This window comes from Theropithecus gelada, chromosome 3, assembly GCF_003255815.1.
Source record: "Theropithecus gelada isolate Dixy chromosome 3, Tgel_1.0, whole genome shotgun sequence".
Classification (NCBI taxonomy): Eukaryota; Metazoa; Chordata; class Mammalia; order Primates; family Cercopithecidae; genus Theropithecus; species Theropithecus gelada.
In genome coordinates this window covers 65148286-65175698 of record NC_037670.1, presented here as the reverse complement: position 1 = coordinate 65175698, position 27413 = coordinate 65148286, and the positions used below count along the sequence as shown (strand labels likewise).

The 27413-nt window shown below is 41.8% G+C and overlaps 1 protein-coding gene across 3 annotated transcripts; it reads right to left on the bottom strand.

Moving 5' to 3' along the window:
* Positions 1–6611: 6611 nt before the first annotated feature.
* Positions 6612–23630, bottom strand: HUS1 (HUS1 checkpoint clamp component). 3 transcript variants are annotated; one of them, XR_003118722.1, is made up of 9 exons: positions 23417–23630; positions 22703–22830; positions 22432–22608; positions 20726–20833; positions 19603–19677; positions 13139–13238; positions 11736–11855; positions 8646–8784; positions 6612–7973 (listed from the first exon to the last, which is right to left on the bottom strand). XR_003118722.1 is itself a non-coding variant. In XM_025380797.1 (8 exons), the coding sequence occupies exons 1-8, from the start codon at positions 23524–23526 to the stop codon at positions 8702–8704; spliced, it is 843 nt and encodes a 280-aa protein (XP_025236582.1). In that variant the 5' UTR covers positions 23527–23624; the 3' UTR covers positions 6612–8701. The 3 variants fall into 3 exon arrangements, 2 of the variants coding, with proteins under 2 accessions (XP_025236582.1, XP_025236583.1); XM_025380797.1 differs by having other exon boundaries at positions 6612–8784; positions 23475–23624; XM_025380798.1 differs by having other exon boundaries at positions 6612–8784; positions 23417–23559.
* Between the last annotated feature and the right edge of the window lie 3783 nt (positions 23631–27413).

Genomic DNA, 27413 nt, shown 5'->3' with positions numbered 1-27413 from the left:
AGTAATGCTATTTTCTCTAATTCCAACCACCACAGGTGGTCAGCACGTTTAGTCACTGTTAGAGAAACTGTCTCAGGAGGCTGAATGACTTGCCCAAGACTAGGATGCTGGAAAGAGCCAAAATCCATTCCCAGGTCTTAGGGTGTGGAATTTAGCATCTTTCCAAGCTACATATGCTGGTTATGGTTTAAGATTGGTTCATTTTGTGCTACAGGTGAATACAACCTAGATTCCAGGAAGGCAGCTACATTTTCTCATGCTACCCTGTGGGGTCATCTTCCTTACTGTCCAGTGATTTGTGAAGTCCTCTGTGTGGCTGGTCTCTCCCAGAATCCTTTAGCCTAGAACTTAATAAGTGGTCACTCTGCCCTCACTGCAAAGACTTACAGATACTGATAGATCCTCATCCATGTTGGGCCCATGGTAAAAAGAGATGACTCTGCAACGTGGTGCCACCTTATTGATTGAGACTCCAGTATTCTAAACCTGGCATAATATCAAAGTGACAAATAAGTTTAATTTTCTATTTATGAAAATAAGGATGTGCTGTGAAGAGTCTGAAGTCCAATGTTCAGGAAACTGTAATTGCCAAGTGAATACGTAAAGCACTCAAATAACAAATATTTATTATTTAGTCCCTTAAAAATAATTTACTTTATTACAAAGATAGTAATACAATTTTTAGAAAATACATACATCTACAAAGATTGAAATAAAAAAACACTCATAAATATCCAGATTTAAGTGTTAGTGTATACCTTCCTGATCTTTTTCTATTATACTGTATATATCAACATCTAATCTGCTTTTTTAACTATGTCATATACATTTTGCCATATCAGTACACTTTTTTCTGTAACATTATTTTTTAGAGCATATCAAACCATGGTTTATTTCACTGATCCCCAATTAATTCATAATTAGAATATTTCGTGTTTTTCCAGCATAACAGTTCTAGAACATCTTTGATTATAACCTTTGTGTAAATTCCTTTAAGTATTGAGTCAAAGGAGACACACATCTTTTCAGGAATTCTGTATAAAATAAATACTAAACTAGACTCCAGGAAAGTGATATCAATTCACATTCCCAATAGCACTGTCCCAATGGGGCTAATTTATCTCCTTTTTAATCTCGGGGTTATTTCCAGTTATAACATCATTTTTGTCTCTTGATTCAACAATTGTACTTAGAAGAAGCTCTAAAAATCCCAAACTGAAGCTTCCTTTTAGACCCTCCCTATTAAAATCCATATGAAAGAACAGAATTCAAGAGCCATCAGCAAAACGGAGGAGTTAAAGTTACTGGCTTCTGTCCCCACCACATAATTTCAACTAAGCAAATACCCAGTGGCAAGATTATTGCCCTGATTATCCCAGAAATTGGGAGTGAAGCTGTGACAACTCACTGGACCACAGAGCCAAGAAAAACCATGATCAGAGGGTAAAGAGAATGGTTCTGTTTGATCATGACACCCCTCCCCCAAGCACACATAGCACCTCACTTGGAGAATTTCTCTGGAATCACAATTTCTACAGTGGGAAAAAAGAGCAAGAGGTGGGCATTCACCTTCCCCACCATTCTGAGACTCTTCACAGGGTCACACTATGGTCCTTTCCCACTGGAAGCACTGCAGGTGCCAGCAGGGTTAACCTACTAGGTGTAAATTAGAAACAAAGAATAGGGGTGAGGCTTACAGCAATCAGCAAACAAATCACAAAGCCAACTGTAGGGAACCTGGGCTTAGGGCACCATTTGGCACTACATGGGCTGTAGCACTCACGGGCTTAAAGACCAAAAAAGACAGTGTGCTTACAATTTCTGGACAGACCTACTGTACAAGGACAATCACAGACAAAGCCAGATTGCAAAGACTCTTTATAAATACCTACATACTCAATGCTCAGATATCAATGTATAACTACAAGGATTAAGAACAGCCAGGGAAACATGATGTCACCAAACAGACAAAGTGCCAGTGACTGACTCTGAAGAGGCAGAGATATATGATATTCCTGAGATAATTCAAAATAGCTGTCTGAAGATATAAAACTCACTGGTAAAAATAACTCAGGAACTGATAACCAAATGATGATGATGATGAACAACCTAGAGGACTGGTTGAATTCGTTGCTCAAACTAGAGAAAAACACTGTCCTACTAAATGATACCATTTTAAATAAACTGATTGGTCATTACTGTCAAGCAATTGAAGTAATTTGTCCAGATACAGATAAAGATGAAGGTTTTGCTCAAATTCAAGTGAGATTTAAAAGCTGAATTAAAAGCTATTCAAGAGTCAGATGACTCATAAGCGGCTATAGCAAACTGCAAGACATTTGCTTTTGTGCATATAACTTCTGCACAATTTGAAATGTCTCAAGGTAATTTCAAAAAAAGTAAACACCTTCTTCATAAAGCTATAAAATATGGAGCAGTACCACTAGAAATGCTGCAAATTGCCATGCAGAATTGAAACCTCCAAGAAAGTAGCTGCTTTCAGAGAAGGAAAAGAGTTCATCAACACTGACAATATTAGCTACCCAAGAATCATTCTCTAGTTCACTGGACATTTACAGAATAGGAACATGCTGTAATTAGGCAATTTAGGCAACAGAAAGCAAAGGCATCCAAATTGGGAAGGAGGAAGTTAAACTGTCCCTGTTTACAGATGACATGATCATAAGTATAGAAAATCCTAAAGACCACCAAAAAAACTGTTCAAACTCAAAAACATTCAGTAAAGTTTTAGGATACAAAACCAACACACAAAAACTAGTATTATTTCCTTTTTTTGAGACAAGATCTCACTCTGTTGCCCAGGGTGAAGTGCAGTGTTGCAATCACAGCTCATTGCAGCCTCAGCCCCCTGGGCTCAACCAATCCTCCCACCTCAGCCTCCCAAGTAGTTGGGACCACCACATCTGGCTAACTTGTGTATTTTTTGTAGAGAAGGGGTTTTGCCATGTTGCTCAGGCTGGTCTCAAACTCGCGAGCTCAAGCAATTCACCTGTCTTGGCCTCCCAGAGTGATGGGATTACAGCCATAACACCAGTATCATTTCTATACATTAATGGTGAACTATCTGAAAAAGAAATCAAGAAAATCCCATTTACGATAGCTACAAATAATATATATATATATATAAAAAATAAACTTAACCACGGTGAAAAATCTCTAGGATGAAAACTATAAAACACTGATGAAAGAAACTGAAGACACAAATAAATGGGAAGTTATTCTGTGTTCATGGATTGAAATAATTATTTCTTAAATGTTCATACTGTCCAAAGCAATCTGCAGATTCAGTGCAATTCCTATCAAGATACCAATGAAATTCTTCACAGCAACAGAAAAAAATTCCTAAAATTCGTATGTAACCACAAAAGACCTTGAATAGCCAAAGCAATCTTGAGCAAAAAGAACAAAGCCCGAGGCATCATAATACCTGGCTTCAAAATATACCATAAAATTAAAGTTATAAAAACAGCATGGTACTGGTATAAAAATAGATAGATAGATCAGTGGAACAGAGAACCCAGGAATAAATTCACACATTTACAGCCAACTGATATTCAACAAACGTGACAATAACATACATTTATTGAAAAGAAAGGGCAGTCTTTCAATAAACGATGCTGGGAAAACTGAAAATCCACATGCAGAAGAATGAAATTAAACCCTTACCTCTCACCATATACACAAATCAACTCAAGGTGAATTAAAGACATAGATGTAAGACCTGAAACTATGAAACTGCTAGAGGAAACACAGGGGAAATGCTTCACTATATTTATACAGGCAAGAATTTTATGAACAAGACTTCAAAAGCACAGGCAACAAATGCAAACAATGGGCAAATCAAACTACATCAAATTAAAAGGCTTCTGCACAGCAAAGGAAACAACCGACAGAGTGAAGTGAAGTGAATCTATAGAATGGGAGAAAACATTATATTTGCAAACTATACATCCGACAAAGATTTAATATCTAAAATATAAAAGGAACTCAAACAACTTAATAGTAAGAAAACAAATAAGCCTATTTAAAAATGGGCAAAAGACCTGAATAGACTTCTCAAAAGAAGACAAGCAAACGGCCAATGGGTATATGAAAAATGTTCATCACTAATCATCAGGAAAATAAAAATCAAAACTACAAAGAGATATCACCTCAGTCACCTCATACCAGTTAAAATGGCCATTATCAAAAAGATAAAAGATTAGCTTTGTTTGGGCCTTTCTTGGGGGAAAAAAAAAAAAAAAAAAAAGACAGAAGGTAAGTGTTGGCAAGGATGTGGAGAAAAGGAAGCTTTTGTATGCTGTTGGAGAAAATGTAAATTAGTATCCCCATTAAGGCAAACAGTATGGAGGTTCTTCAAAATATTAAAAATAGAACTACCATATGATCCAGCAATCCCACTACTGGGTATTCACCCAGAGGAAATGAAATCAGTATATCAAAAAGACATCTTGCACGCGAATATTCACTGCATTATTCACTACAGCCAAGATACGGAAACAACCCTAGTGACCATCAACAGATGAATGGATAAACAAAATGGACATAAACACAATGGAGTACTATTCAGCGATAAAAAAGAACAAAATCTGGTCATTTGCAACCACATGGTTGAACCCCTGGAGAACATTATATTAAGTGAAATAAGCCGGGCACAGACAATGCACGATCTCACTTATATTTAGAATCTAAAAAAGCTAATCTCATAGAAGGAGAGTAGAATGGTAGTTACCAGATGCTTAGGTGTTTGGGGGCAGCAGGTAAGGGAGACCCTGGTCAAGGATATATAATTACAGTTGGATAAAAAGAAACGCTGGGTGTGGTGGCTCATGCCTGTGGTCCTAGCACTTTGGGAGGCTGAGGCAGGCAGACTGCTTGAGCCCAAGAGTTTGAGACCAGCCTGGGCAATGTGGTAAAACCTCATCTCTACAAAAAATACAAAAATTAGTCGGGCACAGTGGCACACACCTGTGGTTCCAGCTACTTGGGAGGGTGAGGCAGGAGGACTACTTAAGCCCTGGAGTTTGAGACTGCAGTGAGCCGTGATTGTACCACTACACTCCAGCCTGGGGGACAGAGCCAGACCCTGTCTCCTCCAAGAAAAAAAAAAGAGCTAAAAACCAGAATAGGCAAATATATAGAGACAGATATTAGATAAGTAATTGCCTGGGGCCAGGAGGTATATGCTGGGGGAGAACAGAACAAGGGAAGAGAGAAAAATGAAAAATGATTACTTATGGTTAAGAAGTTTCTTTATTGGGTGATGAAAATGTTCTAAAATTGATAGTGGTGATGGTTGTACAACTCTGAGAACATACTAAAAACCACTAGACAGTCTATTTTAAATGGGTGAATTGTGTGATATGTGAATTACATCTCAATACAGCTGTTTTAAAAAGTACTGAATTGTTACCTCTTCAAAATGATGGATGCTTTGCTAAATTGGCAACATACACTAAGAACATGAATGTCATTAAACACCTTTGCCTAGTGGCTGAACCAGAATTCCAGCCCCAGGACTACTGTTGAGGCCACATTCTAGGTCCCCAAAAGTAGGCTCCTTCACACCAGGCACAGTTCCTCACTGTAAACTTAGCCTACAGAACTGACGGCTAAGCAGTTCCCTGCTGGGCCAAGGAAGCGCTGAAGGACAACAGGACCACTAGGATGCTAGCCAGGAGCAACTGGAATGTGAAATTCTTAAATGTCTCCAATATGGCACAGAATGACTTCAAAATTCAGCTGATAAAATTCTTGGATAAAAAGAATTGCTGGGTGTGGTGGCTTACGGCTATGATCCTAGCACTTTGGGAGGCCGAGGCGGGCAGACTGCTTGAGCCCAGGAGTCCTGGGCAACATGGCAAAACCTCATCTCTAGAAAACAATATAAAAAACACACCTGTGGTTCCAGCTACTTGGGTGGGTGAGGTAGGAGGACTGCTTAAGCCCAGGAGTTTGAGACTGCAGTGAGCCGTGACTGTACTACTGCACTCCAGCCTGGGGGACAGAGCCAGATCCTGTCTCCCCCAGGAAAAAAAAAAAACAGCTAAAAACCAGAATAGGCAAATATACAGAGACAGATATTAGACAAGTAATTGCCTAGGGCTAGGAAGTATATGCTGGGGGAGAGCAGAACAAAGGAGGAGAGAAAAGATGTGCCTACCAAAAGGACATGGAGTCCTCAGCCCAGGGCAGGCAAGGTATGGGACTGCCTTATTTTACCCTGGCATTTAGGACAGTACTCCACAAACCACAAATTCTTATAAATCACAGCCAGTAAAAGTATGTCTCAAAATGCAGAAAGCTATTTAAAAGAGGTCTCAACACTTTGAGATGTTAGTCTTGAAATAAGTTAATTTTTCAAATTATATTCATTCCTCTAAATGGATTAAATTGCTATTTCTTGACCTGGCAAAATTTTACCTTGGAAGATCATTCAATAAAGCAGCACTGTGCCCTTCTCTAAGTCTGTGGTTTTGTATGGGCTCCTGCCATCATTTTTCACAGCTCTTTGAGGAGCAAAGAGATGGAGGACTTGGTAGACACTAAGTAGCAAGTTGTGATAGGAATCAGAAACAGATACCAACTTCTTGAATCTCAACTAAGGTTTCTTTAGCCACATTCTACACAAAGATAAAATCTTAAGCCATTCATTAAAATCTTCAAAATTATGTGTATTTGATAATAAACATCATATAGAGCAAATGGTTAAGTCACTAATACCATTCTCTTTAACAATAATTTCAGTTTTATAAAACTACTTTCAGATATTGTTTCATTTTGTATCATGATTTTTAAGTTTTCTCACTACAGCTGGAATTAATTTTGTTACAACGAGGAGAAAGGGTTTAAAAATTAAAATGGCGTCTTCTAATTTTAAAATGTTAATTTAACAAAATATTCCACCCTATTTAAACATTATTAAACACAGGCCAGGCATGGTGGCTCACGCCTGTAATCCCAGCACTTTTGAGAGGCCAAGGCAGGTGGATCACAAAGTCAAGAGATCGAGACCATCCTGGCCAACATAGTGAAATGCCATCTCTACTAAAAATACAAAAATTAGCTGGGTGTGGTGGCACGTGCCTATAGTCCCAGCTACTCGGGGGGCTGAGGCAGGAGAATCGCTTGAACTTGGGAGGTGGAGGTTGCAGTGAGCCAAGATCGTGACACTGGCACTCTGGCCTGGCGACAGAGCAAGACTCTGTCTCAAGGAAAAAAAAAAACTGAACCAAGCAAACAAACAAAAAACCATTATGAAACATCAAAAGAACTATTCAAATACACTGGTTTTACCAAAAAACATGAAAAAGCCAAAATATAAATTTTCATGTTAGCTAGTCTTCGATTTCTTCATCTTGTCCTAAGCAACTTAGGCCTCAGTTTTGTAATGTGACATTAAGATAACGTTTACGGATGGGTGTGATGGCTAATGCCTGTAATCCCAGCACTTTGGGAGGCCCAGGTGGGTGGGTGGCTTGAGCCCAGGAGTTCAAGACCAGCCTAGGCAACACAGTGGGACTCTGTCTCTATGAAAAATTAAAAACTAGCTGGATGTGGTGGCGCACACCAGTAGTCCCAGGTAGTCAGGAGGCTGAGGTGGGAGGATGCCTTGAGCCAAGGAGGTCAAGGCGGTGAGCCATGATTGTTGCCCTTCACTCCAGTCTGGGTGACAGAGTGAGACCTTGTCTCAAACAAAACAAAACAAGAAAATAAAAGATATTGTTGATCATGTCCACCTCCACAGGACAATGAGATAGAATTATAATAGGAAATATGATAGGTATGTTTCAGGGAGAATGAGCACATCTACCAGTACTGAATCAGCTTTGATGTTCAGAAACATCAAAGAAATATGGTCTCATCACCTAACACAGATGATACCTTAGAAGTTTCATTTGTTTCTACTCTAAATAGAAGGGTCTTCTTTCCAGAATGACAGATCCGATGCACTGTGGAAGAAAGAAATATAAGGAATTACAACCTAAACCCAAAACTGGCCCCAGGAAGAAACTAATTGGAATGGCAGAAGGAGCTCCCAGCGAAAAGCTGTGTTGGCTGGGCCAGCTCTCCAGGCATCAAGAGGGGAGTGGACTCAGGTGGGCTTGAGTACTCAGCAAGAGAGAGAGAGACCCCAAATGCTGCAGCTGTGACACCCCACAGCGCTCTGAGTAACCAAGGCAGTGGCAGCGGGGTGACAGAGGCTATACTTTCTGTCACTGGGCTCCAAGGGGCAGGAGCAAGCAGGGTGAACACACTGAAATGCAAGACTGACTGTGCGCTACAGGCCGTGCTGAGCTAGAGCCTCTGCCCGGAGGGAAAGTACCCAGCTCCCAGGCAACAGCTGCACGAATTCTGGCTACTACACCAAGTCTAAATACATGAGGATTTTCACAACGTCAATGAGAAATTGTTCTTTAAAGTCTGAATAAATAAATTCTAGCTTTTCTTTTCAATGTCTTAAAAACAAAACAAAACAGACATGAGCAACATGAAGTGATATGTTTATCCAACTGTGTGCCATTAAGTCAACTTTTAGTTAAAATGTTAGAGAGGGACAAATAAGTACAGTGTGTCGATGTGCGGTGCTGTGAGGACACAGACCAGTGATCAGAACACAACGCCTACGGCCTCTCCCATCCTGACAAAGTCTCCGCATGCCAACTCCAGCAACAGGGTGCTAGGACAGCGCAGGGATGAAATACTGAAGGGAGACGTCTTCGTGAAGCAGATCAAAATGCACCATCTTGTTATTCACAATATCTGGGAAGAGAAAAGCCATGATTTTAAAGACCTAGTACAGCACACACATTTTGATATCTACTTTTTCAGAACAGCCTTCCCAGCCTGTGCCTCCTGTTTTAGGCATCTGTCTTCCCCGAGGCAGCTGTGGAGACCACAGTCTCTCACTCTCACTGCCACAGCTGAGGCTGCATCACTGGCATTTAGGACAGTACTCCACAAACCACAAATGCTTATAAATCACAGCCAGTAAAAGTATGTCTCAAAATGCAGAAAGCTATTTAAAAGAAGGTCTCAACACTTTGAGATGTTAGTCTTGAAATAAGTTAATTTTTCAAATTATATTCATTCCTCTAAATGGATTAAATTGCTATTTCTTGACCTGGCAAAATTTTACCTTGGAAGATTATTCAATAAAGCAGCACATCTACCAGTACTGAATCAGCTTTGATGTTCAGCACTGGCGGCTTCCTGCAGCAAGGAAAGGAAGAGTGAAGCGGCCCAAGCCCTTGGCAAAACACCCAGCAGGCTGGCTTTCTGGCAAACCACATTCACCCACATCAACATCCTTCTGCGGGCAAGAGCAGCTCCTCACCAGTGAGTGGAGGAACTGTGCTGAGAAGAGCTGAGAGCCAGGATCCCCCAACACCTGGGACAGACTGTGTCACACACTGCTGCATGGGATGGACCCCTGCATCTCAACGGTCCTGCCAATCCCGTGAGGGCCATGGGGGATGGCTAAAATCCAAGGCATCAGGCATGCAACCAAGCAGGGAAGTAAAGAGCACATGAGGGCAGGCAGGAGCACACAGTGTGACAACCACCCAGAGCTCGGGGAGCTGCAGCACAGCAGCCGAGGAAAGCTCTCCAGCACATATGAGTGAGTGACAAGAAACCATGTGTGAGCAGGCTGCAGAGAGGCCAATCCCAGGAGATGGGAGGTCGGGGAAAGGACCGGAAAGGACAAGCAGGAAGACAAGCATTCTTTAAGAGAGGTGGTGCAAGGGCACAGGAGAGGCAGAGACTGAGGGTGGCAGGACCTAGCTAGAGGAGGGGACAACTGATTCGACACCTGAAGGAGACTGATAGAGACAGAAAAGGGGCTTTGGGAAGTTAAGAAGGTATGAGAAGTTCAACCTAGGGTTTTTTTTTTTTAAATTTTTTGCTACATCACAATTTGCTGGTCCTCCTTTCTCTGCTACACGTGGGGACACCAAAGTGAATGTTGAGAAGACACATGGCTTAGTCAACCACCTTTGATAAGAACTCTTCTGTGTTCCTCATCAGCCTTGGATTCAGAAGGTCTCCAAAATACCAAGTTCAAAGACTGATGTTGTGCAGCACAGGGACCCCCCAACCCGTGTTTCCACACTCTACATAGACGAGGAGTATTTCACCCTCACACCATTCACACTGTGCTTGTCAGGACCAAGGGTCTGGGCATTGTACAGGAGCTTGGGAGAAGTGCAGCCATGAGGCCCAGCCCAAACTATGAACAAGGAGTCCCTTTACACGACCTCCAGGTGATCTCCATGCACATCAAGGTTCTGAGAAGCACCTTTAAGGACCCGGCACTGCCACACAGCTCCCACCATGCTTGGCCTTAGAAATATGACACCGTTCATGTCAAAGTTCCTTAAAAAGCAGCACAGGTACCTCACTCCAAAACTCCTCATGATCTGGCCTCATCTAGCTTCTCCATCTCTACCCTCAGAGCTGCTTCTCTGGCGGTATCTCCTTCTGTGCCCATCACTCCAACTGATGCCTTCCCCAATTCCCTAACACCCATTGCTCCTCCCATGGTCTCTTCTGATTCTCTTCATGTCTCTCGTTCAAAAGGGCTGGTCCTTGACATTGCCACCTAGAATGTTCTGTTCCTTTTCTACAGCACACTGCAGATCCGAAGGGGATGAGGTGCAGCGTTGGCCCAACCTCCCTCTCAGCTCAGCCTGGGAGCTATTCTACAAAACGTGGAACTTCAAATCCAGGCTGCAGTCGCTGTCATTTCAGTAGAAGGTGACAAAAATGCCTTGAAAAGGTCTTGGCAGGTAATGACCTTCTCATGTGTGGTCAGCAGATGAATAGCGCTGGAGCAGGTGTGTGACCTCACAAGACGGGGCCCAGCCAGAATCAAGAGGCAACTGTTAACCAGCAGCCAAGGGATAGATATGGGGCAGCAAGTGCAGGCCAGCGTAGCCACAGAAAGGAAACAAGGCATCACAAGGGAAAACTTAAATCCAAGCCAAACCGTGTCTGGCACTCTGAGTAGGTCAAATTAGATGGCCATGGAGAAGGTGAGATGATCTGCACCCATCTTCCCGAGGGCGTCTCCAGGTGCGCTGGCCAGCTGAGGCAGCACACAACCCACCTACCAACCAGTGTGGCTGCAGGTTGCAGGCGCTAACAGAGTGCCCAGGGGTTGTTTCTCTGCTGCCACCTTAGGTACTTCTAAATCCAGGAAAATTTTAAAAACCTGACTGTCCTAGGAAGCTAAAGTCCACATAATTGAGCTTTTTTGGCCGGGCGCGGTGGCTCAAGCCTGTAATCCCAGCACTTTGGGAGGCCGAGACGGGCGGATCACGAGGTCAGGAGATCGAGACCATCCTGGCTAGCACGGTGAAACCCCGTCTCTACTAAAAAATACAAAAAACTAGCCGGGCGAGGTGGCGGGCGCCTGTAGTCCCAGCTACTCGGGAGGCTGAGACAGGAGAATGGCGTAAACCTGGGAGGTGGAGCTTGCAGTGAGCTGAGATCCGGCCACTGCACTCCAGCCTGGGTGACAGAGCAACACTCCGTCTCAAAAAAAAAAAACAAAACAAAAACAAACAAACAAACAAACAAACAAACAAAAAATTGAGCTTTTTTTTTTTTTTTTGGACTTATGAGACTATATGCAATCTGTTAGATTAGAGTTGACTGAAGTATTTAGAATATGAAAGAATATGAAAAACAAAACCGAGAAGCACACTCACTGCATAAGGCCTTTGTGGGATTTACTTGTTGTCCAGCAAGAAACTGTAGGAGCTTCCTAATATCTATGTGCACTTCAGCCATGTGTTCCATGTTTCTGTCTTGATGGGTGCTTTCAGAGGCTAAAATGATAGGAATGCGTTTAAATACAACATCTTTGCACATAACAGGAAACCTGGAGACACTTGCATTTTACTTGAATAAGTGATTCACTTTAGCACTGGTTTTAGCATCCTGGAGAAATATTGCAACTTGTAAATGTTGTCATTCATTAAGCATTAGGTCCTAACTATTTGAAATACTATGATAATTTCCAGGGCATCTTTATTTACAGGGGAAATATAACTCAATCTCCCTCTTTAGGTCAAAGAAAATTGTATTTATTTGTACTCGCTATGTCTTTTAAGAGTGAAAATACATACATTAACTAATGCAAGGCCTGTCATCCTCAAGTGCAATTAAAAAAAATCCTTTCAACTTCTGAGAAAGTACCAAAGATAAGTCCCACCTTATGTTTATTAAAAGAAACAAAATGAGTGACATCAGAATGAATCACTTTACATGATATTATCAAAGGTATAACCACATGGATTTCACTCTGCTAGAATAGGATGCTCTTAACTAGAAAGTAAACATTCCTTCCAATTCTATGCTAAAATCTGTGTTTATATTCAAGCAAACTTGTAGTAACTTAATTCTAAACGTGACCAGGGCCGATTTTATTGGTTCTGGAACATCTATGTATCATAAAATGATTTTCTCATCATCCCCAGGTGTTTCTCCCCTGGTCCTTTGCCTGCTTTCCTGCTGAGGCAGCCCCTGCTACTGTGCAGCTGCCCACTTCCCAGCCATGATTCTAACCCCCTCTTGGCTTACGACTCACCAGACTGTCCAACCGTCCCCTCTTTCCCCACTTGCTGAACTGACTCTATCGTCCCTTATTACCTTGTATGAGATGAGAAATGTCATCAAGTGAAACAGTTTTGCATCTGCTACACTAATTTCTTACCTATGGAAGTAACTAAAGGAGGAGAATATAAGAACAAATGTATCTACCTTTCTGAATCCATTCCAGGTGAGAAATGGAAATCTTTAGGAGTAGAATAGGAATTGAAGAGCTAGAAGGGATCTTGGAGGTTATTTAACTTGATCCAAATTCTACAGAGTATGGAGACCCTGCACAGATCCGTCAGTTAACTTGGTGGCACAGCTTCTCCCCCTGGTGGCTAACTGCTCCACTACACCACAGAGATACGTAGTCCAATCTCAATTCCTTTGTTCTTTACCCAAGCATGAAACAAAGTCAACTGAATTTCAACCTTTTTACGTTAAGAGACATCAATAGGTAGGTTATCTGAAACAGTTAACTTATCAAAAGCAAAATATAACCCACTAGAACACTTACCTAAAGGAGGATTTCCAAGATCTTTAAAATGAGTTGTAACACATACTAATTCAGTTTCTATTTTCAAATTCAATTCTCCATCTAGGTTTGCTTCAATAACCTGCAAATTGAGTATTTTACATAGTCTTAGAAAAGGAAGACAAAAGGAAAAAAACTCCATAGGCAGCAGCTTTCACACAACCAGATGACAAAGTACCCTACAAAACCTCAAAACACCTCAGAGCGCCCTGAGACCCCCGTGCTATCAGCGAAAGAGAGAAGATAAGGCCCAAGAGCCAAGAACTCAGAAACCTCCCAAAAATCCCAAAGGGGAAGTCCCCCTGCCTGCCTCCCGGAATGGAGAACACAGTAAAGATGTGAAAAAAGTCCTCAGAGAGGACTTGCCAGGAGACTACAGCAGCACAAGGGCAGGGCTCTAGGGAGGGCTGGGTAGAGCTGATGAGAACTCCCTCACAGCAGGAGAGAGTCCTGCACTGAGAAGGAACCACGGGAAGTAAGAGCCTCAACTGAACAGAATGGGCACCTTGGGCAAAAAAAAAAAAAAAAAAGGAATGAAGCTTTAAATGAAGGAAAAAGAGGGACAGATCTCAGAAAGTCCTGGGGACGTGGTGAGGATGCATGTTTTAATATTTTATGGTTACAAAGAATAGAGAATTCTAGAGTCATTAAATTAGAAAATTATTTCGGTCCACTTTCACTCCTACAATGAAACTTCCTCCTAAAATAACCAGAAAAACCACCTACAACAGCAACAACAAAAGGATTGTGGTTGACGTCCATATAGTAATATTCTGAAAAAAGAAAAATAGAAATTATAATGTCCAAATAGCACAGAAACTAAAGACACTCTGCAAACCAGATGCAGAGAGTAGCCTATTATTTCAAGACCAACTGAAACAAATGAACAATAATAAAAGCTATGACAGAACAACATGAATCAGAACTAGGGAAGCTCAGACATGAGATGACCAGACAGTATGCACATATGAAAACACAGCTAACAGCACAGGAAGTAATTAGAAACACAAGGAAAAATTTCAGAAACAGAAACTAGTTTAGAAGGAAGAAGACTAGAGCAAATAGGTGCCACAGAGAGAACAGTAAGAGAAACTGGGATGGAAAGGAGAAAAATAAAATTTACCAAACAGAAACAAAGAGATGAAAAGGATCTGACAGAAAATAATAAAGATGGTGGAGAAGAACCAAGCCCTCTGAGTGCCAGAAGAAAAAGAAAGCACTGGAAAATAAATGCTATCAACTATAGCTCAAAACTTTCCTGAAGTGAATGAAGAGTTGGGCCCACTTACTGAAGGGACACACCACACACCTGGGAAAATTGACCCCAGATGGTCAAGACAGTTGGATTTAAAGAAAATGGGAAAAATCCCCAGAGTATTTAGTCCCCACCTTCAAATGAATAAATCCAAGCTGTGAAACAAAATCAGAATGGAATCAGACTTTTTGATAGCAATAATATACACCAGCAGACAACGCAGTGCAGTGAGCCAAACTGACATTATAAACACATGATAACCAATGGAATCCTATTCCTGTGAGTCCTTTCTGAGTGATATGCTAGAGAATAAGCTTTTGAAAACCAAAAAATCACTGGAGAACTTACAGCATAAACAGTGTGAGCCTTATTTTGACCTTTGGAACCAAAACTAAACAATAGGAGTGAAGAGGACAGAATAATGTGTAGTAATAAAATTTTATGCTCTGATGATGTAGACATAATATAACCATTACAAAACAGGAAGGAGGAAAATAAGAAAAGAATGTGGAAATCAGTGTCTTATTTTTATACAATATAATAAACCATTTGTCATAAATACACATTTAATATGACTATAAGGCCTTTAGAATTTCATGAGAACATAGCCATTTATTTAGAAAATAAACTCACATGTTGGAAAATGAAATTTCCAAATCCAGAAGGGTCTGGGACTGCTGTTGGGTTACCAGGACTGAGGATGGCTGAGCTGAACTCCACATGCACAGGCTACCAGACTTCTGCCTCTCCCTCACATACCATCGGGTGCCCCTCTTCTACTCCTGCTCTTGCTGCCTTAGGACTGTCTCCATATTGTCACAGGGGGCTCCTTTCCTTTGAAGCTCCTCTCTACCCACCCCAACAACCAATCAGTTCTTTTAATTGGATGGAACCTAGAAATGAAGCATATGCCACAGTGTGGTTTGAGGTTTTGCTAACCTGTCTTGGTCCACTCCCGCACCTACAACGAAACTTCCTCCTAAGAGAACCAGTACATATTATTTCTCTTTTTGACATTGATATCTGCTCAATGTTAAAGCCTAGGAGGTCTCTGGAAAGCCCGTGTGTAGTCTGCCAGACAGCATTTTGCCATCTTGTACTATAAAAGTGTCATCTAGCAACTAGTCTTATTTAGGGCCATTCCATCCTCACAGTGCCACAGACAGAAAAGAGAGAAGGCATCCTGTCTGCACAGCTCTGTATCAGTGTCCATGTTTAACTGAATACAATTTAGTGTTCCTTGTTCCTGTTCCTTAAAATTGGTGAACTCTGAATAGTTTTCATTCCAAAAACAAAGTTTTTCTAACTTGGGTGAGCTCTTATTTCTGAGTTTTTCACATTAATAGAAAAATAGTGCCCCAGACTTACTTGTTGTATAATCTACTTTGAATGAGAAATACTCACTTTCAACCCTTTTCTTTCATTAATCCAAAAAACAGATTGTTATATTTCCTAACCCGCTTTCCTACAATCTGGAGCACTAGGTGACTGAAATAAAATATATAAAACAATCTTTGTGAATATGCTGGACTGCTTACTGGGGCTCTGTAAGGTTAACACATGACTTATGCTCATTTGTTCCAAACAACCACACACACACCCAAGATCTGTAAATTCCCATTGTTTTGAAAAACAATGGTTTTAGATATAAATAAATAAATACTTATTCAAAAATGCAACTTGCAATGGTCCTAGATGCACTTCAGGCTTAAGTGTTCTCTTGCATTTTCTTTGAATTCCTAAAAGTCTCAGTAACAGAACATTAGATTCTAACTCCCTCCTAAATGTTAACACTTGGTGCCCAGCACATGGTGGCCTTGAGTCAATACTTATTGAAGAAATTAACAAACAACTAATTCTCTGAACACTGGTCACTCATGTCTATTTTATGATTCGGTTATTTGGAATATGATGCACATCAACACACTTGATTTCTTAAGTATCAGGGTAAGATCTTTTCAATGATTTCCTTAAAATAGTCACCTATTGTTTACTGAATGCTGACTATACTGGGCACCTAGTAAAAATTGTCTCTAAATTTATAAAAAGTGACGAAGCCCCTGTCATAGCTGCACTGTTATCCCTATTTGGGGTAGTACCCAGCACTAGGGCACTCACTGCACAGAGCAGCCTGGAGCTGAACCCAGGTGTGTGGCTCCAAAGACTCCCCTCTTCCACATCATGACTCTAAACACAGACTCTCTGGTTTCCATCATTAAGGTGACCCTGCAAAGCTGTTTCTCAGATAACATTTGAAGTACAATATAGTATGGCACTGATATGATTTGTTTTGGCTCAGTATTCCCACCCAAATCTCATCTCGAATTGTAATCCCCAAGTGCTGATGAAGGGGCCTGGTGGTAGGTGACTGGATCACAGGGGCAGCTTCTCCCATGCTGTTCTCATGATAGTGAGGGAGTTCTCATGAGATCTGATGGTTTTAAAAAAGACAGTTTTTCCTGTGCTCTTCTCTCTTCAGCTGCCATGTAAGACGTGCCTTGCTTCCCCTTTGCCTTCTGTCATGATTGTAAATTTCCTGAGGCCTCCTCAGCTAGACAGAACTGTGAGTCAATTAAACCTCTTTTGTTTATAAATTCCCTGGTCTCAGGTAATATCTTTATAACAGTGTGAAAACAGAGTAATACAGGCACAAATCACAAAGTACTGTTACGTGATGTGGTCTGAAGGTAGGCAGCATTGACATCCCCCAGGAGCTGGTCAGCAATAGAGCCTCAGGCTCCAGCTCAGACCTCCCAAATCAGAACCTGCACTTTAACCAGATCCCAGGGGATTCACACACATGGTAGAACTTAGAAGCAATGTCTTAGAACATGATGTCGATTCCCTCCAGTTCTTGCTTATTTTTCTGTTCCTGCATGAGTCACATACACAACCCACCCCATCAGTCACACTTCACATTTAATGAAAGGAAGTGACTGGGCATCTCTAAGGGGAAGGTAGACATTTTTAGTGTGTTGAGTCTACCATTTTCCTTAATTCTACTGCCTGTAATATTCAGACACAGCATTCTGGATACCCAGGAAGACCTCATTATGTACTTTGCTCTAGTAACTTGATTGATTATGTACTTTGCTACAGTAACTTGATTGATTATGTACTTTGCTACAGTAACTTGATAACTTTCCGTTTAGTAATTCCAGATTGTAGTAGCCACTCCACAAAATGTCTGTTTTTTAAACTCCAAAAAAGAGAAAACAAAACACCTCTGATGATTCTAAGCTACCCTTCTACCTCTCCACTTTGCTGAATCATTTTCATTGAACAGAAAGAACAAACAAATGCCATCCTTCAATTAACCGCCCTGTCTTTTCTCTCCCGGGCCTCTTTGAATTTCTCTGGAAGTCCCCAGAGTATCCCTAGATGAAGCCAGCCTGACAACTGGATCAACATGACTGCAGTCACAGGTGACACCAGTGTCGGCACAGTGCACACTGCTTCATGGAAAACAGATTTTACATTAAAATGAGCTCTGTACAGAATTTATGAAAGAAAAGCCTTGAGTTAGGTCCAACGACAGCAATGCTCTTAGTGAGCAGAACTCTAGAAAAAAACAGCCCAATGTACATTTTCTAGGCTTCAAAATACTTTTGTGATTTCAAAGACCTCTTGAAGCTAAATTTTAACACTAAAATTTAACACTAAATTTTAACACTAAAAATTTAACACACTAAAAATGTCCACCTTCCCATTAGAGATGCCCAGTCACTTCCTTCTTTCATTAAATGTGACACTTACTGCTGCCTACCGAGTGGCAATCCCAAACTGGGCAGCTGGGACACAAAGATGATTAAGACGGGGTTTCCCTTATCAAGAAGCTGGTGGTTCAGGAGACCTTCAGAGATATTAGCAGGTGATTTACCATGTACACTGGACAGCTCAGCTCCATGCAGGAGGGGCTTCCAGAGGGGTGGTGGGGAAAGGTCTGTGATGAAGCATGAGAATGGCTAAGTGCCTTCCAGGGAGATGGAGAGAAGCAGCCATGTGCGAAATGGCAAAGAACTGAACAGAAAAGAAGAGGCATTGTCGGGGAATACCAGAACCCAGCCTGGTTCTGCAGGGAGGGTCTGGCAATACAACAGAAATGTGGCTACAGAGGTGGCCTGGTATACTAGGAAGATCAAAAGTTTACGCTTCATCAGGTGGACAGTAGTTTTTAAAAGATTCAGGGACATAACCAAGTGTGTTCTTTGGAGTGGGGTAGGAGGGAGCAGGGGGCAGGGGGAGGGGCAGTGAGTGAAGGAAGAACTCAGAATAACCCCAGGTATGAATGAGGATAATCCACATATTTCCCACCACTGTCACACACTGTAACATTTCGAGCCACGTGGCCATAGGAGACTTTCACAAAATAAACAGAAAATAAACAGAAATATAAAAGTGCCCCCTAGCTTGGTGTGAGGGGTGCTTGGAATAAAGGCTGCTATGGTGTGGCATACCTTTGTCCCTGGCTCACTGAAAGACATTTGGCATGCAGACAGGAAACTCCAAACTCACTGTCAATCATATCAGTGACTCATAGAAAAATATGGGCACATTAGCAGGTAAAAGATACAATATTCTGACCGGGCGCAGTGGCTCACGCCTATAATCCCAGTACTTTAGGAGGGATCACGAGGCAGATCAAGAGGTCAGGAGATCGAGACCATCCTGGCTAACACGGTGAAACCCCATCTCTACTAAAAATACAAAAACAAAACAGTAACTGGGGTGGTGGCAGGCGCCTGTAGTCCCAGTTACTTGGGAGGCTGAGGTGGGAGAATGACGTGAACCCGGAGCTTGCAGTGAGCCGAGATTGCACCACTGCACTCCAGCCTGGGCGACACAGTGAGATTCCATCTCAAAAAAAATATATATATAATGTTTCATCCAAAATGTAAGAGGAAAAACAGGCAGAATGGCTGAACAGATCCTTAATATACTATAAATATAAACACAAGGGATTAAAGGCAAATATAAAAGCTTTCCTCAGTGAATGAGACTTGAAAAGTACTGGAAAAAGTTTCTAAATCCAACTAGCAATCTGCAGGTTCTCAGCACTAGGCCAGGTCCTCATGAGTGGGAACTCGGTTAGGAGGTGCCCATCTGCGTAGACTGCTGCAGGGTGAGCTAGAGCACCCACGCCACCCCACCAAATACTTCAGAGTTCTTTTCTAAAGAAGTTGTGACTTACAAGGTGATTGCTGATGTTTTTCATTTTTTCCACAACACTCTTCATAGTCTTCAAGACTGGTAAATAAATACTAACCTACAAAACCAATGAGAAAAAGCACAAGTATTAAAAATATTAATATACTCTAGTAATGACAAGGGCTCCATAACTAACTCTGGAACACATTGCATGCTCAAAAACTATAGGATACTATTTTATAATTTTCTGAATAAAGTTCTTTTAAAAATATAAAAAGAAAACCAATTCTATTTCACTAACTCAAGGATGCTCAAGCAAAATTAAAGACCAGTGGAATGCCTGCCTCTGGCTACCTCAGCAACCATGTCCCTGCGGGCATTCTTCTGGCTCAAGAAGGAATAGGGCACTTCAGCTGAGATGCCCCTATATTGGTCCAGGGGGAATAAAACTCAGGCACTCAGCAGGAGGCCCTCCTCTAAGGGACATTTACACCTATGATTCAGGGGCCTTTTCCATGCTCTGTGCAAAAATACGGCAGAGAGTCACTGCATCACACCTGATACTGTTACCAAGAGTGCTCTATAAAACATGGGCTTTTTCGAAATCAGTGTAGAAGTCGTCTAGTAAAAGTCAAGTAATTATTTTACCCAACATATTTTTGTACTTTCTTCTTAAATAAATTGTGAGCAAGAGGAAATGGGCCCTTTGGCATCATCTTTACCTTCTGGGGTTCTAGGGTTAACCATCAGCATGACTGTTAACCCATATTAGCCCTAAACCATGAAATTCCTCTCTTCTTGGCTTTCGTGCACATCCAGATATCGCTCCTGACTGGCTGAGGAAAAGATCAAGTCTTGGAAACCCAAATTGGTGTCTAAGGTCAAGAATACTAACAAATACTAATTGTCCTCCAAAGTATCATTTCAGTTGTGTTTTAAATGATGTTGCTGAGTGAGACATTTTCTACATATAGGAAGGCATGACATTTCTATCATATGCAACATGTTTTAAGATGTTTTATGTAAATAACAAAAGGCAAATATTCTAATGTTTTCCTTAAGAATCCTTTAAAAATAAAATATACTGCAAGACTACAACTGAAATTAGAGAATTCAAGTCATGCCATTTAATGTGGGTGTACAACAGGATTGCGGGCATCACCTACATCAGGATCTGGGACCACCGGTTCTTGCAAGTCCTTCCACAATTTCCTAGGAATCACCTTTATAGGGATGTCATGTGTCACAATGCGGCTACTGCTTGACATAGATAACTGCCAAGAAAAGAATTAATTTAAAAATATTTTTATGTTGTTAATATTAAGCAACAACAAAACAACCCAAAGACCCGAGGACAAAAAAGTTGAAATGCCAAATCTAAGTGGAATGCTGTCAATTTATTCACTGAAAAGCCATTCGACCAATATTGATGGTGCCAATATTTACGGAACAGACTCTGGGTACTTTCAGGAACTGGGAAGTGTGGTAAATAAGACAAAAAGGTCCTCAATATTCCAGTGGAACAAACAGATCAATAAAAATGCAAACAAATGAAATTGCATGACATGCTCATTAGAGTCGTGAGAAAGCAAACCACAGTGACCAGAGTGAGTGTGGGGGAGTTTCCTTAGACTGACGAGGTGACATTTCAGATACCACCAAAAGCAGCAGCCATGGGAAGACAGGAACAAGGGGACAGGGTTTCAGGCTGAGGAAACAGCACATGTAAAGCCATGAGGCAGAAAGAAGCAAGCCTGCTATGTTGATGCAACCAAGAGAAGGCCACTCTTTGGGCATAGGACACTCAGGGGGCTGCAGTTTCTAAACAGTTAAAAGGCAAACTATATTTACTTCTAGGGGCTTCTATGAGACTCGCAGAACAAAATATCTTGCACTTTTGGACATAAAGTATTATACGTTACTATCTTGCTTTTCCTTAAGTAATAGGAAAAACATACCAAACTTATGTTGTGACATGAAATACCCTAATTAGCTCTAAGAACTGCCTGACTGCAGAGTCGAGAATTATGAAGAAAAGTTGGGTCGGGCGCGGTGGTTCATGCCTATAATCGCAGCACTTTGGGGGAGGCCTTTGAGAGGACGAGGTAGGTGGATCACTTGAGGTCAGGAGTTCAAGACCAGCCTGGCCAACATGGTGAAACCCCAACTCTACTAAAAAAATACAAAAATTAGCCGGGTGTGGTGGTGGGCGCCTGTAATCCCAGCTGCTTGGGAGGCTGAGGCATGAAAATCACTTGAACCTGGGAGGCGGAGGTTGCAGTGAGCCGAGATCGCACCACTGCACTCCAGCCTGGGTGACAAGAGAGAGACTCAGTCTCGGAAAAAAAAAGGAAATACGAACCTCATTCCATGAGTAACAAGAGCAACTCTGGGTTGTATGTGTGCGCGTGAGGTTGTGTATTTGTGTGTTTGGAGGACAGCTGTGCACTAAATTCATCTGGCAGTAGCATATAAAACATATGTGTACTGAACAATGAGGGGCCATTTAAAGGTTATCAGAGCAGATGAGGCAGGGTAGGAGTGGGGAGAAAATGTGTCAACGGTGAAAATGCATAGAAACCATGATTTCTAGACAAGGTGACAATACCACTACAAGAAATAGAGAGGCTGGAAGTTTTATGGCTTGGAAAAAGCAGCAGTCTAGCCGAATGCATATGATAACAACACTGTTTTAAAATGAGGAGGCACTGACTCTAATGCAAAATATAGTTATGGACCAGATCTTTAAATTTAAATAAACCAAATAGCTTTCAACAATATTTATTGTTAAAGAGGCTAGGCTAACTATGTCTATTCCTTCGAAGCCAAGACTTCTGTGGGAAATTTCTGAAACCCTGACTCTCCTACTCACCAGCTCCACGGAGACTGTGAGGCAGGGAAAGTGTTTATTAGTCAGTTTGATTTTCAAGGCTCTGGCATTCTGGGCAGTTTTCAAGGCTCGAGATAAGTTTTCCGATGTTAGCTCTAAATAAATCTCATTGTTTTCTGCAGAGACACCCTCCATTTGATATTCGTTGAAGAAGTTCTCCTAAGGGAAAAACATGGGGGATGAGGCAGGGCATTTGTGGTCTTTCCAGAGACAATCTGCAGAGTGTGCAGGCCTCTCAGAAGTTTTTGCTCACCTGTTCCAGCTCACACCACATGCTCACCCCTCCATTAGCCAGCTTGTCACAAAGGATGAAGTTAAGCTTATCAGGGCTGATGCGGAGGGTGCAGGTTTTGGCAAGCTTGGCTATCATGTTACTGATTCCTAAAGCAGGGGTTAAAATAAGGAATTACTAAAACGCACATCATGTATCCTAGAGACCAACTTATTTTACAGAATTTCTTGTTCATTATGGTGCAACTTCTCGGTGGAAAAATAACCACTTACATTGGTATCACACTGGAAAGTCTGATGTCACGCAATTCTCCCAACAAACCCGGGGAGATGTACAGCACACATCATCAGTGCTCAAATAAGAAAACAGGCACCTACTAGTCATTCATTCATTTAACACGAACTTATTGACTACTGGGTACCGCAGTACAGAGTTCAATGCAAGGTTAAGCACTGTCAGGGTGGAGGGACGAATGGGGCCTTGAAGGAATGTCAATGCCTGATAAAGCCGTCTGTGGGAGCAGTGGCCGCTTGCTTTTAAAGCCGCGTGATCGGAATCAAGTTTCAGAAACGTCCCTTGAAAGCCGCCTTCACCCCCACAAGTGCCCTACGATCCGACCCGCGCACTCCTGGCCCATCATCCCGCGGCCTCCACCAGCACCCCTATGCCTGCCCCATCCTCCCGCGGCCCCTTCCGCCGCCCATTCCCGCTCTGATCTTCCTCTGCGGTCCCCACCGCGCGCTTACTGCTTCCTTCCGTTCCTCCCTCGCTCCCCTCCGGCCTCCCTGCTCACGTGTGAAGTGGTTCAGACAGGCCCCGTCCACGATCTTGGCCCGAAACCTCATGGCCGCGCCTGCCGCAGCCGCGACGGCCTCTGTGGGTAACAGATGAGTGTCGCGCCCTGAGTGTCCCCGCCCGGAAACACGGCGGCGCGCACATGGTTCCGCCCGGCTCCGGCTACCCGGCTCTTGCCAGGATTGCCTCCGGGCCACGCCCCTGGGGTGGTGGGGCCAGGGGTCACGCCCCAGAGAAGGTGGGGTCACGGGTCAAGGATCACAGGTCACGCCCCGAGGAGGTGGGGTCCCAGTCTCCGGGTATGCCTCCGCGCTCCGGGGTAATGGTGGGATCTGCTTTTATTGAGGCGGTGGCTTCAAGCCCCAGATTTGGGGAGGTGGTTCTGAGAGTTCACGTTTTGAAAGAATTTTGTGACACCTACTCCAAGTGCTATTTTAAAATATCCAAATAAAATTAGTCGTTTATAAAGGTTAAACAATATTATCTTAAATATACCTCTCTAAGGTAGAGCAGCTTTAAACCCTCTAGCCTCCGACGACGGTGCCGGTACTTTGGTATTGAAGCATCTTGGTTGATTAAGGTTCTGAAAAGTGTTTTAAATGACTTTTTAAAAAATTTAACATATTACTGGCTAGTTGGTAAAGACGGGATGCTTAAAGAACACTGACGTTAAGTGGTAATTCTGCAGTTTGCCTCAAGATGAACTTTATTACATCCGATAAAATTCTTATTAGCATAAATAATGTCATTAGGTTTTTTTAAAAGGAAAGAAATTTTAAAGGGGGAAATGAAGCAACAATTATATCTAATTTGGTTTTTCAAAGACTAAAGATTATCTATGTTAATTGTTATTTTTAATGCCCTTTGCAAATAGGAGCCTAGACCGTTGTCTTTAACTTGACATATAGAATCAAGACAATGCAGATGATGATGATGATGATGATGATGATGATGATGATGATTTTGAGACGGAGTCTGGCTCTGTTACCCAGGCTGGAGTGCAATGGCGTGATCTCGGCCCTCTGCAACCTCCACTTCCCGGATTCAAGGGATTCTCCTGCCTCAGCTTCCCGAGTAGTTGGGATTACAGGCACAAGCTACCAGGCCCGGTTAATTTGTTTTTTTTTTTTTTGACGGAGTCTCGCTCTGTTGCCCAGGCTGGAGTGCAGTGGTGCGATCTCGGCTATAATCCCAAAATGCTGGGATTATGGACTTGAGCCACTGCGCCAGGCCTAGATTATTTTTAAAGACACATGCACATGTTATGTTTATTGTGGCACTATTCACAATAGCAAAGACTTGGAACCATCCCAAATGTCCATCAATAACAGACTGGATAAGGACAAGTTGGACATATACATCGTGGAATACTATGCAGCCATAAAAAAGGATGAGTTCATGCCCTTTGCAGGGACATGGATGAAGTTGGAAACCATCATTCTCAGCAAAATATCACAAGGACAGAAAACCAAACATTACATGTTCTCACTCATAACTGGGAATTGAACAATGAGAACACATGGACACAGGGAGGGGAACATCACACACTGGGGCCTGTTGGGGGGTGGAAGCCTGGGGGAGGGATAGCCTTAGGAGAAATACCTCATGTAAATGATGAGTTGATAGGTGCAGCAAACCAACATGGCATATGTATACCTATGCCACAAACCTGCACATGGTGCACATGTACCCTAGAACTTAAAATATAATAATAAAAAGGTGCAAAATACAAAAATTGCAGTTTTTGCCTATTTTAAGACTATAACATGAAGCAAAATTCTAATCTTCATTGTCACATGCGAGCGTTTACCAGACCAAACTTAATATATCACTTTTAAAGTTATGCCAACAGGTGGGGCAGAGTGACTCTCTCCTGTAATCCCAGCACTCTGGGAGGCTGAGGCAGGTGGATCATCTGAGGTCAGGAGTTTGAGACCAGCCTGGCCAACATGGTGAAACCCTGTCTCTACTAAAAATACAAAAATTAGCCCGACGTGATAGCTTGTGCCTGTAATCCCAACTACTCAGGAATCTGAGGCAGGAGAATCACTTGAACCCAGGAGGCGGAGATTTCAGTGGGCCGAGATCTGCCACTGCACTCCAGCCTAGGCAACAGAGCAAGACTCCGTCACAAAAAAAAAAAAAAAAAGTTCTGCCAACATTTTTCATTTGCCCCATATGATCTGCAGGAAAAAAGCATGTTTTTAAATTTCCTCATGAATGAGTAATTTGAAGAATTGAGCATCGCATTAAATAAAGTGGCTGCTAGTAGATAAATGAATATAATTAAAGAATGTATCTAAATAAACTTTGTAAACAATATTTTGTAACATCTTGAACTTTACTGTAAATTGCTTAACTTTATGTCGTAAAAACTGATAAAGCAATTTTTTAAGCTTCCTAAGAACATGTGATATACATTCTGCATTGATAAATGCCCAAATCATATAGGAATTTGACTCAAGAAATAGAAAATAAAGCTGCAGTTATCTTTTCTTGGAAGAAGAAAGGAATATTTTATGAGCTCTTGCAATTTTCTTAAATAGGTTTAGCAAATTAATTCAATAACTTCAGAATTGATAATTAAATATACTGACACTACTTCTGTACTTTCCAAACGATTTTGAGGCAAGGAATGTGATCTCTAGAGATTTCTAGAAGCCCCATGTACCACTGAGTTTTCTAATGCAATGTATATTCATGTTCTCATCTAGCTACGGTAAATTGCCTTCTGACCTAAGAACTGCTGAACCTCAGGGGTTAGTAATTCAGTCACACAATGATTTGGGAAACAGTGTTGACGCTGTTTGTTAGGTTTGTTTAGTGGGGAGGTAAATGCCTTAATCTTGTGTTAGAAACTGAAATAAACAGTGGTGCAAATAAAATGTCAGTCAGGATGCATGTAGTTGGAAGTAAGGGATATAACCTCTCTACAGCTGCAGATGGTCAATTCTGTCGAGGTATTTGGCCAGTCTCTTTCAGGTACTTACTGGTCTTCTCTAGTCCCTGGGGGAAGAGGCAGCAATTTGCAGCCCTGTTGTTAGCAGTTAATACCGGAAAAATTACCCAAGGGAAACAATGTTACTAGCTCAGTTGTTACGCATCAAATTTGAAAGGCAGTATTTGTCTTCTTTTTTAACATGAGAAAACTGTAAAATGAAGGAAAGCATACCCTAGAGGTGGCATGAGTGAATGTCTTTTGAGAATTGTACTTGTTCTAAGAGATGGGTTTTGCTTAAGCACCTCTTCAAAGACTCTTCTCATCTTTAAGGTGTCAAAACAATTCTTCAATAAATTCCATAGATACTTTTTTAAATGAACATTTGTGGAGCACATGAGAAGTGTCAGGCATGGTAGTGAGTGATGGGGATTAAGGAAGGGGACCAGTCCCACTCAAGAGGAGGGTGATCAACATTTGTTGGATGCCTTTAAAGCACTATCTAAATATTATTGATCAGTAGGATGAGATAGATAGCTCTCATTTTATAGCACTCTGCACTGATACCATCACTTAGATAACATAAACACCCATAAAATAAGCACTATTATTCCTATTTTATTTTATTTTATTTTATTTTATTTTATTTGAGATGGAGTCTTGCTCTTGTCGCCCAAGCTGGATTGCAATGGTGCAATCTCGGCTCACTACAACCTCCGAGTCCTGGGTTCAAGTGATTCTGTCGCCTCAGCCTCCCGAGTAGCTGGGATTAAAGGCACCCGCCACCATGCCTGGACAATTTTTTGTATTTTTAGTAGAGATGGGGTTTCACCATGTTGGCCAGGCTGGTCTCAAACTCATGACATCAGGTGAGCTGCCTGCTTCAGCCTCCCTAAGTGCTGGGATTACAGGTGTGAGCCACCGCACTTGGACTGTTATTTCCATTTTAAAGATGGGGACAGATAGAACTGGCAATGTTGGCCATGGCATGCCCTACCT